The following is an 18,193-nucleotide window of genomic DNA, read 5'->3' as shown; positions in this document are numbered from 1 at the left end:
CAATATAATTATCAAAATCTGGAAAGTAACTGGTACGATATTTTAATCTAAAGTCTTTATTCAAACGTTGCTGTTTCAATAATGTTCTTTTGTAGCAACTTTTTTTTTTTTAAGTTTGGAAACCAGATAATTGCATTTAGCTCTTATGTCTATCTCCTTTAGTCTGAAATAGTTCCTCAGCTGTTCTTTTTGTCTTTTGTGGTATTGATATTTTTGAAGGGTAGAGGCCAGTCATTTTGTGAATGCCACCCCTATTTAGGGTTGTTTCCTCATGACTTGATTCACACTATGCATTTTTGGCAGGACTACAACGTAAGCAATAATATGTCCTCAAAGCCTCACACTGAGAGGCATGTGTTGTGTTGTCTCATTATTATTAACTTTGATGCTTGATTGGGGTGGTACCTACCAGGTCTCTCCACTGTCTAGTTAATGTTTTCCCCTTTGGTAATAAGTAAATTGTGGGGAGATAATTAGAGTTTATGTAAATAACTTATTCCTCATCAAACTTGAATCCCTAGTTTTAGCATCCATTGATAATTCTTTTTTTAAAAAATAAATTTATTTGTTTATTTTTGGCTATGTTGGGTCTTCGTTGCTGTGCGCGGGCTTTCTCTAGTTGTGGTGAGCAGGGGCTACTCTTCGTTGAGGTGCTCAGGCTTCTCATTGCGGTGGCTTCTCTTGTTGTGGAGCACGGGCTCTAGGCACGTGGGCTTCAGTAGTTGTGGCTCACGGGCTCTAGAGCGCAGGCTCAGTAGTTGTGGTGCACGGGCTTAGTTGCTCTGTGGCATGTGGGATCTTCCCAGACCAGGGCTTGAACCTGTGTCCCCTGCATTGGCAGGAGGATTCTTAACCACTGCGCCACCAGGGAAGCCCCATTGATAATTCTTGCCTGACTAAGTTATTACTATGGTGGTGTGAAACAGTGATTTTTCTAACTTTTTTTTTTTTTTTTACTAAAATCAAGAGTTTCCCCTTTTCCCCATTTATTTATCAGTTTGAACTCATGTATTATTTAGTGGGTTATAATTCATTACTGTCATTATTTTGCTCAGATGTTTCCAGATTTAGCTAGCAGGTCTCCCTTCAGGCTCGTTTGTGTCCTGTGGCACGTTCCATCATTTTTTGAGTTCTTCCTTATTTTCCAGCACAACAAAGTGTTCCAGGCTCATCTTGTACTTTCCCGGACCCATTCAGGATCAGGCATTTAGTAGGGTATGGTATTTAGAAACTAAGATCTGGGTGTGCTCATTCTTACAGAGGTAAACATGGTCAGTGTACAGAACTAGGAAGTTCGCGTACACATCTCCTGATGTCTCCAGTTGTAAACCAGCGCCAGAGGTTTCTTTTTAGCCTCCCCTTTCTGTGTTTGTATCTCCCTTCTCCAACAGCAAGAAATCTGATAATACTGACACATTTACTTATTTTTTTTCAATTTTACAGTGCCTTAGAATTAAAATTTTTGCATGTCTGAAAGTGTTTTTATTCTACTCATTTGTCTGAAAGTTTGGCTGAATATAGAATTCTGGATTGGGAAGTAGTTTCCTTCAGAAATATGTAAACATAAGACCATTCTTTTCTAGCTTCTAATCCCTGTGTTTTAAAATTTCATGATCATGTGCCTTGAAGAGAAAGCTTTTCTTTCACTTGTACTGGCCCTCAGTGGCCTCTTTCAGTTTGTCAACCCCGTGTCCTTCAGTCTGGGGGTAATTTTTCTCCTCTTTTGGAACTTTTGTTCATGTCTTGGATCTTCTGGACTGGTCCACTTGGTTTCATACAGTCTTTTAATTTTCATCTTTGTCTTTTTGGTCTTTCTAGAGGCGTATCTAAACTTTATCTTCCAACCCTTATGTTAAAAAATTTCTTTTAAATTTCTGTCAGGTTTTTAATTTTTAAGAGATCCTTTGTTCCCCAAATCTTTCTTTTTTATAGCCTTGTTCTTTTTTCATGTATGCTGTATTTTCTCATCTTTGAAGATGCTAAAGTTTTCTCCTTCTGCATTGTTTCCTCCAGTTTTTATTTTGTTTGTGTTGGTCTCACATGTTAAAGGCTTTTCACAAAAGTGTTCTGATCTTTGGTGGTTTGCTTATGTTCAATGGGGTGGACTAAAAAATGCTCTGAGTGTGTGGGTGGAGTTTGTCGGTCTCATTGTTGGGCCTTCAGGGCCTGGCTGTTGGTTGGATGACCCCTGCAGTCTCTTTAGAACAGGTCAGATTCCCCACAGAAGGTTCTTTGAAGGATAAAAGGCCTTGGGCCATCATTCTCGAAGCCAGTCGGGAGGAAGAGCACAGGGGTCTTCAGCATGCAGTGTGCCTTTTTTTCTTAATTCCTTTTTGGTATAATATCTCCTCTTACAGCTGTGCCTGTGTTCTGCAGTCCATGTACTTCTCTGTTTTACCCACTCCAGAGAATCAACCTCCAACATGCATCTAGGGGTCCAACCAACTTTCATAAACTTTAAACCAACTTTATTTTAGTCCCCCACTCACCCCCATTTTCAGAGGTGTACTCAGTGTTGCCAATTCCCAGATCTTTTGGGGAACTCTACAGTGTAAATATGGTTGACTCTTGGTTTTCCCCATTGCTGCTTTTCTCCACCTGCTTTCTTTTTTTCTAAAATTGAATTGCTGTTTTCCCCTCCTTTCTCCCTCATTCTTGCAGAGTTGTACGCTTAAAAAAAACACACACACACAAAAACCACTCCTTTACAGTAGTTCTAGTAGGTTTTCAGGAGGGAGCATAACATGCTTATGTTGAATACTCCAACTTACTGGGAAACCCTGGTATCCACTCTTCACTTAGCATTTGAAGCTTAAAATTTCAGAGCCTGTTGCCAGTTTCTGCCTTATCCTAAAAGAACATGTTGTCAACCAGAAGCACAGTGGGAGTTTAAAAATTCTGCTTATCTTAGGAGTTAGACAACTTTTATATGTGACCTCCAAGTTTGAATGCAGTACTCCAGGGTAGATGCTGCTGATTTTAGACTGGAAGGAGAAATAAACACAACAAAATGACCGCTATCGTTACTTTGGGTTTTACTCTCCTTCCAATTCTAATTTGAAATTTTATTGTCATGCCCTATGGCAGATTCTCTGTAAAATATTATTGTCTCTACATGAGGCTTGCTGACTCAGTTACCAGAAGTTTTCTTAGGTTTTTGGAGGCTGAGTTTTTTTGTAGTATTCTCTGGTACGCTCTAGGAGTCAAATGTCCATAGAAGTTTGGAGGCACCTTTACGTGTCTCCCACTATGTTTTGTTTTGTTTTTTTAATTTATTTATTTTTGGCTGCATTGGGTCTTCGTTACTGCGTGCGGGCTTTTCTCTAGTTGCGTCGAGCGGGGGCTACTCTTCGTTGCGGTGCGTGGGCTTCTCATTGTGGTGGCTTCTCTTGTTGCAGAGCATGGCCTCTGGGTGCGTGGGCTTCAGCAGCTGTGGCTCATGGGCTCTAGAGTGCAGGCTCAGTAGTTGTGACACATGGGCTTAGTTGCTCCGTGGCATGTGGGATCTTCCCGGACCAGGGTTCGAACCCGGGTCCCCTGCATTGGCAGGCGGATTCTTAACCACTGCGCCACCAGGGAAGTCCCTCCCACTGTGTCTTTATTTCCACCTTCCACCTGTTTGTTCCTAGTTCCTTGACCATGTACATCTCTGTTTTTGACTAACAGGATATGCTTAACTTTATTATGTATCTCTGCCTTTATATATATATATATATATACACACACACACACTATATATATATACGCATTTTATATATATATGATGTTTTCCTTTTTGCAATGAAGATCTTATTTCTCCTTGAATTTTATTTCATTTTTTGGTTTAATCCTTTCTTCCTTTCTAGTTGAATTAAGTACAGTTAGTAACTTCCATCTCTCATCTATCTTTCCATTTATTCTTTGATGTACGTATTCATCAAACTTTCATTGAATGCATCCTGTGTGCCAGGTTCTTTGCATCTCCAGCATCTAGTAAAGATGAATAGGAAGCAACCTTGAAGAGGCTTTGTTAGGGAAGGACATGTACTTCTAAATAATTACACTTGCAAGATAGGATTAGGGGAGGAAAGGCACACTTTTCCTAGGAAGTAGCTGAATCTCGAAGGGTGTTTTGATCCCTTCAGATCCTCTGTGCTTTTATGCCCTTTCTCCTCCCTGCTCTTTGGAGCCCTGTAGTCCCGTAAGCACCTTCCTCCCACCACTTGAGTTAATACGCACCACTGCAGTGGCTTAGTTGGTGATGACACTTTTGGTGTGTTGTTCAGCAAGGTATGCAAATCTGACTGTCTTGCCAAAGCCCAAGTTTCTGATTCTTTCGAGGCATATTTTTAAAAAATTTCTCTTAACCCAGTCAGACTGATATTTTTGCTAAACCCATACACTGATGCTTAGAAGACTCACAGAATCTGAATCGGCTTTTCTCATAACCCTTTTGTCTCTACTATCAACATCCTTTGCTGATTCTTACCTCCTTGGTCTCCCTGTCACTCCAGTGCTGTCCCCCTTCTACTCTCTGAACAGGATGAAATATAAGGCGGAGGCAGTGAACTGAATTGTGCATGAAGGCGAGCAATCAACAAGACAGGTACAGCTCCATGATGTCTACCTGATGCCTGCTCTCACTATCGGTTTCATGAGCTGTGGCATTTCATTTACTTGCTGCCATAGGAACCAGGACTCCTGCCAATCTTCTTGTTTCCCATCTTTTATTCATCTGTAAGTGCATCTGGAGGGGAATGAGGAGGAAAGAAATGGAAATCTCCCAGTAAGGGGACTGTGGATTTTGGAATGTTCTCAGAATAGCAAACATGGGTACCTTAATTTTGGCATTTTCCCAGCTGTTCAGGCAGTATTAACCACAAGGAGTCACCTGTTGTGATTGTCCTTTCATATTCAGGGAGAAGAAGAAAAGAGACCATTATTACTGTGAGAAAAGTGGAGCATTTATGTTCCTTAAATTAGAGTTGAAGGAGATCATTGCTGAAAATCCTTTATAAACTACAGTTCAGCCAGAATCATTCATCGTTGGAGTGGTGAGAAGCTAGCCAGCTTCCTACTAGAATGTGGTTTTCACCTTTGTCCACACCTGGGAAGCTTTGAAAAATCCTAGTGCCCAAGATTTTTGAATCCCCAATAGAATCAAAATATCTGAGGATGAGACATAGGCATCTCATTTTAAAAGCTCCCCAGATGATTCTAATGTGCTCTAGAGGAATGCCTTGGTAATTCTGCCCTTTCCCTTGACTTACGCGAATCACAAAGGGAATGGTTGGTTATATGCAAATGAGCCCCCACTTTTGGCCTTAAATGGCCTCTGAATGACATGGAGTTGAGACCTTGGAAAGAAGTGGGTTTATTAAGGAACAGAACTGCATTATGGTTGAACTACTCATGTTTACTGATAACCTAGGCACATAAGTAATTGACAACTAGTAAATTCACGTGAAGTTGGATCTCATGTAATCATGACTTCCTTCTTGCTCTGTGTTAGTTCTTTACATTTATTCATTTATAGCCTTTTGATACCAATGCCGGTATTTATGTCCCTGTGTGGACTAGCTGCAGGGGTCCCTTGGATGCCCATTGCATTTAAGGTAAGTCCAGTTTATGATTTAAAGACATTCTTCCTACCTTGCAGCTGAAGTTACTTTACCGATCATCCTATCATTATTATTATTATTATTTTTTTTTTTTTTTGCGGTACGCGGACCTCTCACTGTTGTGGCCTCTCCCGTTGTGGAGCGCAGGCTCAGCGGCCATGGCTCATGGGCCCAGCCGCTCCGCGGCATGTGGGATCTTCCGGGACCGGGGCACGAACCCATGTCCCCTGCATCGGCAGGCGGACTCTCAACCACTGTGCCACCAGGGAAGCCCCATCCTATTATTTTTATATTTGCAAATTCAGCCACGCTATGAACTGTGACTCTACTTCGTTTGCACTTTGCTGTTGGCATGGCATTAATCTATGCTGAATCTGGCAGTCGTTGGACCCTTATTCCTCTGATTTTTTTCTTCCATTCTTCCCTGGGTTCTTTTTATTTTCATCGTATCGTCCAAAGAATACATTTTTGTGTCAGATTTCCCAGATCTCAAGAATCTGAGTCTTGGCTGCATGGCAATAGAATGGGCAGGCTCCTCTTGTTTTTCGCATCATCTTGCTTTCATTGGCTGTTGTGTTTTCAGGGCCACAGCTGGCCTTTTCCCATCACACCTCTTTGGTCTGCTCTGATTCTAGAATCAGAGATCAGAGATCTCTGGGCTCCTGACTTCGAGATCCCAGTTTTTCCTCTGATTCCCAAGAGACAGAGCAGCCAGTTGCAAGAGCTCATGATGCGGGAAGTATAGCTTACAAGGCTCCTTCAGTAACCACTGAAAAGCTCTCCATCTATACCTCCCTGATTATTATATGTTTTAAAACGTATATGGATATGGAATCAGTATGGATATGGCATGAGTTCTAAATGTTGAGGCATAGTTTCAGGGCTTTGACACAGAATTCACAAACTGTGGCATCTAGTAAGATAGCAATTGGCATACACTCAGGGGAAGAAATTCTTCTTAAAACAAAACAAAACTGAATTCGCTCCCACCCCCACCCCAAAAGTTTTTAAATCACCTTTTCATTGCTCATTGTGAGAGAAATCAGATAATAAAGTGCAGAAAGAAGAGAATAGAATACTCCTCTCATCTTACTACCTAAGGAAAACTGGTATCGTTTAGCTGTATATTCATCCAGACTTTTAAAATATATGTATCTTAGTACTTTTTTTCTTTTGGAAAAAACTGGACTGACCCTATATGCTGCGTTTTTTCTTTATTTTATTATTATAATATTTTCATGTCAGTATGTAAGGATCAGCATTCCTGTTGTTTTAATGGCTGCATAGTACTTGTTCAGTCAGTAAAAATAATTTATTGAACCAGACTCCTATTTATGAAGAACTACATTTCCATTTATTCACTATCCTAATAATTTTGTGGTATTTTCATAGCTAAATCCTTGTGCGTGGGTATGACAGTTTTCATAGAGCAATTTCCTAGAAGTGGCTGTAGCATTGAAGGCATACATATTTTAAACTAATATATATTGCCAAATTGCCCTCCAGAAAGTTTACATTTTTACCAAAAGTGTGTTTGAAGAAACTAAATCTTAATGTTCTAGGCAAAAAAAAAAAAAAATACTGCCACGAGTGGAAAAAAGCAATGGCTTCTACCTGTACCGAGTACAGTGTCTACATTGATTCCACCCCAAATATAAATTCCATCAGAACCTCCTTAATCCAGACCTGCTCTGAGAGGACCCTAACGAACGCTCCTTCCACCTCTTGAAGAGGTGTTCTTCAGCCTTTAGAGTATGGCTGAGGTCTGCCACCTCCAAACCACCAGTCAGAAGTGTTTCACCCTCCCTTTATTAGTTACTTATGTGTGTCTGCATATCTACATCACAGACTTCTAAAGGGCAGGGACTTTGTGTTTCATATCCCCGTGGCTATCCTTTTGGAGGTGGATTTCACAGTGAGCAGCTTGGAAATACTTGTCTTGAGGGAGGCACTTTGAGAGGAATGTTTGTGGATGGCTATTAGGTTGAGCCTTAAGAAATGGTCAATATTTGGACTGTTCTTGATCCTCTCAAATGGCAGTTTCGTAAGGTTCAACCTATATTTCTGATACCCACAGAGTTTGGTATATGTATAAGAAATCATCCAGTTTGTTCTCACTCCATTTCCAGATGTGGATGTATACACCTTCTCTTTTACAGCTGATTTATGCCATTAAGATTATTTTAAAATTGTTCTGCAATGGAGAGTTCTAGATTCCCTCCCCCATAATTGTTTCTCATGAAGATGAGTGTGTATATTGAATATCACATTCACGAGTGCTTTTCACTTAGTACATGCTTCAGCAACTCTTCGGGATCTGTTGCTTTAACGGTTAAATGACCACTTGATATGTCTGAACTGTGAATTTGCAGTATTCAACATTATTTTAAAATTTTGAGATATTTTCGGTTTGCAGAGTACACAACAGTGGCTTATAAAAAGAAACCGTTTTTCACCTCATTAGAGTATTTGTTACTTTCCCAGTACACTTGATGTGTATTGGTTCCCATCTCTTCTCCTGTCCTCTCCCCCGCTTCTTAAAGTCTGTTAAGTCTTTGTTCATAGTTATTTTATATTTTTTAAAATAAATGGTTTAATGATTCATGGGCAAAGTAGTAGAGCAGTTAAAAGATCTCAAGTGTTTTCTATCTTTGACCTTTAAAAAATCTTTAAGAGTTACTTTTCTAGTCACTTACCTACAAGTTATATAGTGTATAATAGTTCATTATAGGTAAGTATAATCATGTTCCAGCATGTATTTATGTATCTTTACTTTTTTTAGTGTTCTAGACTTGCCCTTACTGAATTTTATTCTAATTTTTAAAATAGCTTCTGTGCTTATTAATTTTTTTTTTTTTTTCTTTTTGCGGTATGCGGGCCTCTCACTGTTGTGGCCTCTCCCGTTGCGGAGCACAGGCTCCGGATGCGCAGGCCCAGCGGCCATGGCTCACGGGCCCAGCCGCTCCGCGGCATATGGGATCCTCCCAGACCGGGGCACGAACCCGTATCCCCTGCATCGGCAGGCGGACTCTCAACCACTGCGCCACCAGGGAGGCCCTGTGCTTATTAATTTTTATCCTTAATTACTGGGAGGACTGCAGCTCTTGATTCCATAAATTGTGGGGCAAAGAGATTCTACTGAGTCATAAAAATATTTGATAAAACAGTTCCCATGGAATCATTCCCAAAGTTGGGCTCTGTAGATGTCAGGCAGGGCTGGCACCTCACACATTTTGAGGTAGGTGGTGTCCATTCTCTGCTTCCAACTGAGGTCTGCTAGTGGCAGAGCTTTCCCTGGAAGCTCGTTCTTCTGTTGAAAGCTGTGCTCACAGATTTTCTTTTTCAAATTGCTGTGAGACTCTCAATGCAGAATTTCCAGGTACATTCTCTCTATTTGGAAATGTAAATTTCAAGGACATTTTCTTAAGGGGATTAACCTTGGAATTAAGATGCAGCGTGGGTTGGGAAAGGCGTTTACATTTGCATTTTCACAGGTTTTGACAGTTTTCTGACCTGGCTCTACCTTCCCTAAATCCTGCTTGCTCCTGGGAGTTGCACTCCTCTTTGTAGAGTGAGAAGGGCGAGGTGTAGGTGGATGCTTCACTCCTTTAAATGTTGTGGATTCCATGTGGTTTTCATTTCCTGGTGGGCCGTGAGGGTGTTGTAGTGATAGCTGGATGCACCCTAGGGCCACTGGTTCAAAATTGTCTTTGCCAGAGAATCTAATTTACAAGATAATTTTGTTGAAAAGCTTCTCTTCTGGGATGAAAGTAAGTTTAATTAGATTAAACACTGGTCATTGACCGATGGTGTTTATGATATTCCCATGAATTCTTAGCTTAAATAACCTTACCGAATGGGGATTTTATTTGAGGGGCAAGTAGAGATGCCCTTCCTTTTATTTTCCTCATCTCCTTGCTCCTTATTCTTTTTTACAGAAACTTTGCCCATTAGAATCCCTAGAACTGCAGTTTGCAAAATGTGATCTGAGGAGCCTTGGACTTCCCAGAGACCTTTGCAGGGGATCACTGCAAAAGCAATAGTGGGTAAAACAGCTGGTGCCTTCGTATACATCTAGGCACCACCACCAAACTTTACTAGTAGTGTATTCCTCACCACCATGCAATTGGAATGTTTGTAAAAAGGCGGTTTCACGTCAGAATGTCCTTCAGAATGATGAGTGGTGCCAGAATAGTATTGGAATTTAGTCTCAGCAGGTGCTTTAGAAGCCGAAAAGTCTAACCTCCCACCCGGTGCAAAGATTGATACGATGGTCATCCCATATCTTTGCATTTCGAGTGATGGGAAGGTCAGTTCTGTACAAGGCAGCCTGTTTCACTCGTATAGCTGTAATTTTCAGAAGTGTGTTCTTGTTTATACATCAGTGCTCTGTGTCTCTGTAATTTTTACCTTTTGATTCCAGTTTCTCAGTGTCCAATCAAAATAAAACATACCTATCTTTTAGATAGTAGCCCTGCAAATATTTGAAGCTAGCTGTTGGGTTTTCCCTAAGCCTTCTTTTGTAGCCTGAACACCAGTAGGTCCAGTAATTAATAATAATAAGATCAAAATTTGGTTTTAATTTTGTCTAGGATGAACTTTCTTTTCTTAAGTATTGTTTCGTGTAAATTCTTTGGATAGTATTATATCTTATCACAGATAATTAGAACAATCCAAGTTTAACATTTATGTATGTTTGTACTTGATATTTCTGAAATACATGAAATATTTGGTTTCACTTCTATTAGATGAATTCTGGATTCTTTTAAACTGTAGTATTGGTATTAACAGTGTTTTGGCACTACATGAAATAAACAGAAAAACGCTAGTACTGTAATGTTGCTTCAGTATTATGGTCACTACCCTGATAGTGAGGTATGTTGTATGCGAAAAGTGGCTTCAAATTGTATTAGACAAACGAGGAAACTTCCAGTCCCTCAGGGGGGAAAATGAGAGTAAGTAAGCAAGAGACCCTCTTGGGGAGGTACATTTGATACGCTAATTTATTCAACGACCATTTCTAGCGCCCGCTCCATGATATGGACTCTTGTAGATTTGGGGAGTACAGTTGTGTACAAGATAGACAAAAGTGCTTGCTGTCCTGAAGCTTACATTCCCGTGAGGAAGGGATATTCGTAAATTGCTGTGTAGAAGTAAATGAGAATGACATAAAGAGTCCCTGAGGTGGGTGGGGCACTTTGGGGTGATGAGGATATCAGAAGAAAAGAGAGAGACTTTTTAAAAACTTGGTGCCCCCAGGATATTTTGAGAATTGTGACGTAAATGTTGTTTGTGTGAGGCTTATAGAGACAGAACATTTGTTGAAGACCACTAATTTAGCACATGAGGAAACTGAGGCACAACTTTAAAATGGATAAATTTTAATAATTTATTATTAAATTTAATAATTTAAAGAGTGGCATAGCATTAGCGAAGGAGCTGCGACTGGAGTCCAGTTTTCCTAGTTCCCGTTCACATTTCATTCACTCTTCCTCTTCCATACTTTTTTCGTCCAAGTGAACGTTTTTGGGTCTCCAATCTGTGCTGTAACAGAATTGTGTTTCATTGACATATGGTGGGTTGGAGGAAATTCTTCAGGAGCTGCTTTCAGATGGGGTGAGAGAAGCCCGTAAGGAGCACATGCGCACAACCTCTCTTAGAATAGTTGGAATTAAAGGGTTCAGAGACCTTGTAAATGAGAATTACGCCAGCAAGATCGTGTGCTTCCTGTAGACCATATGTTTTTACAAATTGAACATTGTGCTGTGTTGAGCAGAGCTTTTTTTTTTTTCTTTTGGAAGCCTAAAATTTTTATTTTAATAGACTTAGAAGTTTCACCAATGAGGGAAGTTGAAAGGCTGGATTGATTAGATTAGGAGCTTGCTGGGTGGAATGGTGATTTTGTAGAATCCCTTCTGAATCCTGTGGTGATTTGAACAGTCAGGCTGATGTTCCTTATTAGGTTGGCGCCCTGTGTTTCTACCTGAGGACCCATCCCATGGGGAACTCACTGTCTGTAGCTCAGTGACCCAGGCTCATGGTATTATCTGTGGTACATTTTAGGGTGAGTGGATTGAGGCCTTGCCAGCTTCCCTCAATCCATTACAGTGTAGAGCAGAGGTTGGCCAGATAGTAACTAGTTTAGACTTTGAGGGTCATATAGTCTCTGCTGTAATTTCAAGTCTGCTTTTAGCATGAAAGCAGCCATGGACACTATGTAAATGCACGAGCTGGCTGTGTTCCAGTAAAACTTTGTTTGCAGAAGGAGGTAGTGAGCTAGATTTGGCCCACAGGCCCTGGATTGCTGACCCTTGACTTAAGAGTGATGAGGTAGGTATATGGGACAAGTTGAGCAGCTCCCTTAATAAACAGGAAGTCTTTTAACCCCTCCTTCATCTTTTTAAACTTTTGGGTAATTTGAATTACAGTGAAATGAATGTGGCCATTCAAACAGTCTGCAATTTGACCTTGACATGCCAAAGTTAAAATGTGTTTTGATATTTTCCCAAGTTACATTCTTGTTAGGTAGCCTTTCCCCTTTTTTGGAGAGAAGCAAATCTTTTATTATACAAGCCCTTACTTCAGAAGAGGATGCTCCATGTTTCATTCTGTAAACTCTTCAGCTGGAATTTAAACAAGAGGCATTGAGATATATTCCTTTTTAATCAGGCAAAACTGAATTAAAATTTATGATTTGGGTAGCTAATCAGAAGACTGTAATCAAAGTGTGTGTGTGTTTGTGTGTGTGTGTGTTCTCCCTTACCCATTCTTTATTTGGATAGACTGTTCATCTACTTATCATAAGTTAATTGATGCAATATCGAGTCAAGAAATAGCATTTTTAATGAAATGAAATATTACCCTGCTGTTAGTAATGAGGTTTCTGCAAAATACTGAAACATCTGTGAACTAATGAAATGTGAGAAGAATTTAGGCTCTGTTTGATTTAGAACTATGTAAAAGTATTTGTTTACCATCGTAAGGAGAAATTGCCATAGACTTTTTACCTAGTTAGTGTTAATGCAAAGAGATTTTGGCCCTTATTTTTGTTTTCAGGAAGTTTCTGTTTATCATAAGGCTGGTTAAATATATAAATATACATAATTTTCAGTAGGAATTTAAAAAATCCCTAGTGGGCTACAATATGAAATAAAAGTAGAAATTTTATTTCTAAACCTTAAACTAATACTTAGTGCATTCACAGCATTTTAGCAGTATTTGTCAGAAAGAAAATATACAGGTATATAGTGGATTTTCTTCAGTTACTAGAGTGCGCACTTAAAATTGTTCTGCAGTTTTCTTTTCATTTGATCCAAAATGAGCCACTGGAAGGTAGCCTTTTCTTAAGTTCACTCCTGCATTGAAGATTTCTCTGCTTGCATTTCTTCACTTATGTCTGAGGAGAAGTACTCTTTCCTTGCCAAGGTGTCCTCTGGCCTCCTCCCCCGATTTGACTTTTGTCAGTGTTCCTTTTCTTTGCATCAGGCTCTTCCACTTGTTAACTGCCATGTCATCTCAAAGTCATGACATCTCTCAGAGGCCCAGTTTCCAAATCTATCAACCTTCTTGGCTCCCTTTTTTTGTGTGTGGTGAAGATTAAATATGTACCAATAAAACACTAGGTCTGTGTTGATTACGTAGCAGTTACGCAGCAAATCATGTTGGCCATCGATGATGATGTTTAAAACATCCTACATTTTATCCTTCGACTGGTTCATTCCCCTTTAACTGCTAACTTCCTTGTGTTTTCTCTCTCCTCAAACAGTTTACTCAAATTTGTTTGCCCCTCAGGCTCTAGAGCTTTCTCCTTCTGTCACCTCTACCTTTGCAATCTAGCTTTTAGCCCCATCTTGCTAAGTGACCGTGCAGTCACCGTGCTGTGGCTTTTTCTTCATCTCCATCCTGTCATTCTGGAGGCTGCCTCTTTCCTTAGTTTCTGTGACAAGGCAGGTCTGGTTTTCCTTTTGCTGTTTGCTTCTCTGACTTTGAGTCCTCTTGTCAGCCCCCAGATGTTTGCACTCCCCCCCACCTTCTGTTATTGGTCTCTTTTCTTCTCACCCCACCCCCTCCCTCAGGGCTCTCACTCCTCCCAGGGTTTCAGATAGCCCTTCTCTGCAGATGACTGTTAAATGTGTAATTCTAGCCTGCCCTGTTGTTTTGAGCTTAAGGTTTACATCTTGAGAGCTCAGCCTGGAGGAACTGTGGGCATCTCAGACTCAGCATGTCCTAAACCAGAGTCATCTTTTGTGTCCCCAGCCAGCTCGTCCAGATTTCCCTTTAGCTGTTAGTAATAACCCCATTCTCCCAGCCACCATGTTTGGTGCCCCTCTTTTGCCACGCCTCTCCCTCATTTTCCACATTCCGTTAGTTGTGTCTTCTCAAGTCTACCCCTATAAAGTGTCTTTTCTTCCAAAAGTTTTTGATGTATACATGTGCATAGAGGGCTATCTGGAAGGAAATTCACCAAAATATTTAAAGTCTTTTATCTCTGGATGATGGGATTTTATATTGTTTCAATTTTGTTTTTTAGTAACAGGTATTGATTGTTTATATACGTGGACCCAACCTACAATCTTAACTTCTCAGTCCTCCTTGTCCTGAACTTCATCGGATGGGACTCCTAGCTGTTTCCTCAATACTTTCTTGTCTCTGCTCTTTTACTCAATGCCTGGTTTGTTTGTTCTTTGCATCTCCCGTTGTCATTTTCCAGGGCTCCCCTCGAGACCGTTTTCTTTAATGGAACCCTTCTTCCAACTGAATGTGCTTTCTCTTTTCATGAGCTCTCTGGTCCCTATGTCACTTCCGGTGTTCTGCCTTCTGGTCTTCTTACATGGGTTTTTGAGTTCATGTCTTTATTAGATTGTAAGCTCCATGCGGGCAGAGATTGGGTCTTACTCATCCTTTCTCTCTTTTGGTTACAATCTCTCAGTTTTTCTTTGGGAGACAACCCCTTTTCCCACTGGCTGTCTATGGTTTTGGTGAGATGGTCAAAGTGTCCTGCCAAGAGGATGCTCTTTCCCTGGAATTTGAATTTTGAATCATGGGCTACAAGGACTGACAGTGATTGGCGCTGATTCATCCTGGCCAAGGTGCTCTGAAGACAACACTCATTAGTTCCTGCCTCCCAGATCCCTGGAGCTGCTCTGGTCCCTGAACTCTCCGAGGCCTGCTGCTTCAGATTTTCCTTCGTATCTGTGAGCTATCTCATATCCTTATGATAAATGTGTCTTTCTCTCTCTCTCTTTTTTTTTTTAAACTTTAAGTTAGCCAAAAGTAGTTTCTGTTGCTTTTACCCAAAGACCCCTACCAATAGAGCTGTTATGATTGGAACTGACCACACGTAATCATTCTAGTTCTTACATTAATTCTGATTTTTTTTTCTTCTTTTTAAAAACAAAAACAAAAAACAGCCAGAGACCGCTGCTGCTTTGAAGCGTACGCTAGAAACCCTGATGGACAGAGGGGCTGTGTTGAGGAACTTGGAGAACCTGGGCGAGCGTGCACTTCCTTATAGGATCTCCGCCCACAGTCAGCAGCACGCCAGGGGAGGGTAAGTCCTTCGTGAATCACTGGACACGTGCCTTTGGTGGGCTCCATAAGGAGCGCTGTGTAATTCATCTCAGGAGTTATCAGACGCTCATAGTCAGATCCCCACTGCGCCAGGTGGCGTGCAGGTACGTGCCCCAGCGATGTTGTGTTGCAGATGGGATGCATTTATGCTGACCCACAATAAGCTAATCAGAGCCCCCAAAGAGGTCATGCCAGCAGGAACACATTTATAAGCTTTTGATTGTGGCAAACTTTTCTCATCAACTTAAGCACTGTTTTCCCCTGGTATTTCTTTAACTTTCGCCTTTAAAACACCTCATTGAGCAATGTGTTGTCCACCTACTCAGCGCATCCTTTGTAAATATGAAGGTTGCAGATAACAAGCAAAATGTACTTCTTATTACTAATGTGTATAACCAGAGCCTAAAATCCCCAATAGGAAAATGGTTTTACCTATTCCAGCCAATTTTAATCACAATTTTCTGTAGGGGACTTTTTTCTCACATAGTATATATAGCAAGTTCCTCAAACATGTCAAGGATTTGATTTTATAGTGATACCTATCTTTGTAGAAATTCTTCGAGGTCAGTTTGTTGGGTTGGTTTGCCGCTTCTCTAAACTTATGCCCAAGGTTTCTGGTTTGGAGGAAGAATCTTATTTTGTTGGGTTTCCTAGAAGTAGGTGATAGAGAGATGGGAATCAGTTTTTAGCATAGCAGGGAAAGTCCAGGACTAGAAGACTTGATTCTCCTTCTGGGGCTCCCAGCTGTGTGGCCTAGACCAAGTCACTTAGCTTCCTTGGATACTGAACTCAGGTGGTCGTTCTCCCATCCACTTTGTCACAGTGGTCAAGTGAAATAACCTCTGAAGATGTGCTCTGCGGACAGTACTGGGTGTTGTATGCTGCTGCTTTTAGTCACGTGGGGCGCACAGCCTCGTGCAGGTTTGCTACATGTGATGGGCCCGAGTAAAGTCACACCTCACGCCAGGCTTTCTTACTGCTTGTAAACCTTCTGCCGAGGTGTGGCACAGACTGCACGTTTCTTTTGATCGCTTCACCTTGTTTTGTGCCAGTGTTCAGCTTCTTGGGAGCACCTCTGAAGAGTGTGCCCGAGGTGTTGCTAGGCAACCTGAAATGCTCGGTGGCTTATTCCTCTCCACAATCATAACAACAGTAAACGATGCGGACTGTGTGTATAACATTTTTTTTAAACTTAAACCAAACAAAGGGGTTTGGTTTTAATAGCAAGGCTATGAATCCTTTTGCCTTTTTTTTTTTTTTCTTTAAGAGAAGCATATAAAATTTGGCCAAGAGTTATTAGCCGGGTTCTGTGATGGAAGGCAATGAACAGGGAGAGAAGTCAGTTTCCTCATTATGTGCTTTCAGGGATGAACAGGAGGAATGCTTTCTTCTGCTCCCTTTCCAAGCAGAGGATTTGACCTTGTTGAGGGCTAGTGTGACCAGCATCCTGGAACTTGCATTCCTCACAGTGCGTGGGTAGCGCTGCTGCTGCTACTGTGAGGACCAGCACAGTTCTCTGCTTTGAGAACTGCCGCATTAACTCATCTCGTTTTCAGGCCTCTGTGTGCAGTGCTGAGGTAGGGTGATACTCTTTCTCCTTTATGGATAGAATAAACTCAGATCTGGGAAGAGCTCACCTGGAATCAAGCCAGAGCTGCTGGTAACACCAGAGCTACATTCCAGATTCCTGACAAGGTGCCGGTGCCCCACCAAGGGCTGTGCTGCCGTCACTTAGTTCATTTATAGTTAAGGATCTTACTTCTGGGTGGTTTTTCTGTTTGTTTTTTTTTTTTTTTAACTTTCAGACTCCTCAGAGAAGGAGAAGCAGCATCCTTAAAATATATCATACTGTGTCTATTATACATCAACATAAAAAGGTGGTGCCTAGCCCCAGTGTGGGAGGTTCATGGTTTAAGTTTGCTTTTCTGAGGTTAAGTCAGTATCTGGTATTTACTTGCTTGAGGGTAGTGTTTTCCAAAGTGTGGTCTCTGAAATGCTAGTGATACAGATATGCTCCACCAAAAATGGAGGGTGTGTGTGATCAGTCAGATGTGGGAAGCCTTAAAAAAAAAAAAAAAAAAAAAAGTGAAAGGAAGGGACTTTCCTGGAAGTCCAGTGTTAGGACTCCGAGCTTCCGCTGCAGAGGGTGCGGGTTTGATCCCTGGTCGGGGCACTAAGGTCCCACATGCCGCGCATACCGCGCAGCGCGGCCAAAAAAAAAAAACAAAACGATGTGGGAAGACTTGCATGATCTAATCCTGGAAATTCACAACACACCTTAGCGTATAAATGGTGAGAAGCCCTTCCATAAGATGCCCTGGTTTGTCAATTTTACTTGATCATGTTACTTTTGTTTTTGTAACACTCACTAATGTTCTTCACAGTGGCTTTTGGTAAATGAGACGAGGGACTAGTGTAGTTGGGAGTTCCCTGGTTTGGAGATTTAAAATTGAGTGGCGTGTCAGATGGCTGCATTGTGGAGCTTACGTTTAGTCTGATATTCCCTTAGCTGCAGCCAGTCCTCCCGTAGTCACTAACCCCAGTGACGTTTGTAATAGGCATTTTGTTCACTTGTCAAGTTCTTTTTGTGCCCTGACATAGCCACAGAAGGCATTACAAGCATGTACGAAGGAGACTATGTGCCAGGGTGTGTTAGGTGCTGGGCAGGTTCACTTTTATGAAGTGGTTGAGAAGAAACAAGGTGGGCTTGTGCGTTATGCATTTATTAGCATTCAGAAGTTTTTGGCTCTTTTCAGACAGCCCTGGAGGCCATGAAACGTATCTGTAATTTTGGTGGGGCACTGGTTTGACTCCTGAGGTTGATATGTTGAGAGCCAGTTTTTTAGCTGGCTAACGAGTGAGCCCTAGATGCCCTCCATGAATCCACATTGCATTGTGGTCCCGTTGGTTTTAAGTGTTTGCTGCTTTTACATTTCGTGGCAAGAAATGGTATATCCTAGTGGTATTCCTAGGTCTCAGGATGGTTCTTATGATCGTTGTGGTTCTTGATCTCAAGGAGTTTT

General features: G+C 41.2%; 1 protein-coding gene across 2 annotated transcripts in view; it reads left to right on the top strand.

Annotated features, from left to right (window-relative positions):
• Nucleotides 1-18,193, top strand: part of MRPS6 (mitochondrial ribosomal protein S6) — a 65,851-nt gene that overhangs the window by 34,575 nt on the left and 13,083 nt on the right. Inside the window, exons 3-4 of one of the 2 annotated variants that reach the window (XM_060098527.1) lie at nucleotides 14,729-14,794; nucleotides 15,011-15,150. In XM_060098527.1, the coding sequence (XP_059954510.1) occupies nucleotides 14,729-14,794; nucleotides 15,011-15,150 (206 nt within the window). The remainder of the gene's footprint in view (nucleotides 1-14,728; nucleotides 14,795-15,010; nucleotides 15,151-18,193) is intronic. The other variant, XM_060098528.1, reaches the window with a different exon arrangement.

This window comes from Mesoplodon densirostris, chromosome 5 (assembly GCF_025265405.1).
Source record: "Mesoplodon densirostris isolate mMesDen1 chromosome 5, mMesDen1 primary haplotype, whole genome shotgun sequence".
Taxonomy (NCBI): domain Eukaryota; kingdom Metazoa; phylum Chordata; class Mammalia; order Artiodactyla; family Ziphiidae; genus Mesoplodon; species Mesoplodon densirostris.
The sequence above is the reverse complement of the archived record's forward strand: the minus strand, read 5'-3'. Positions and strand labels throughout refer to the sequence as shown.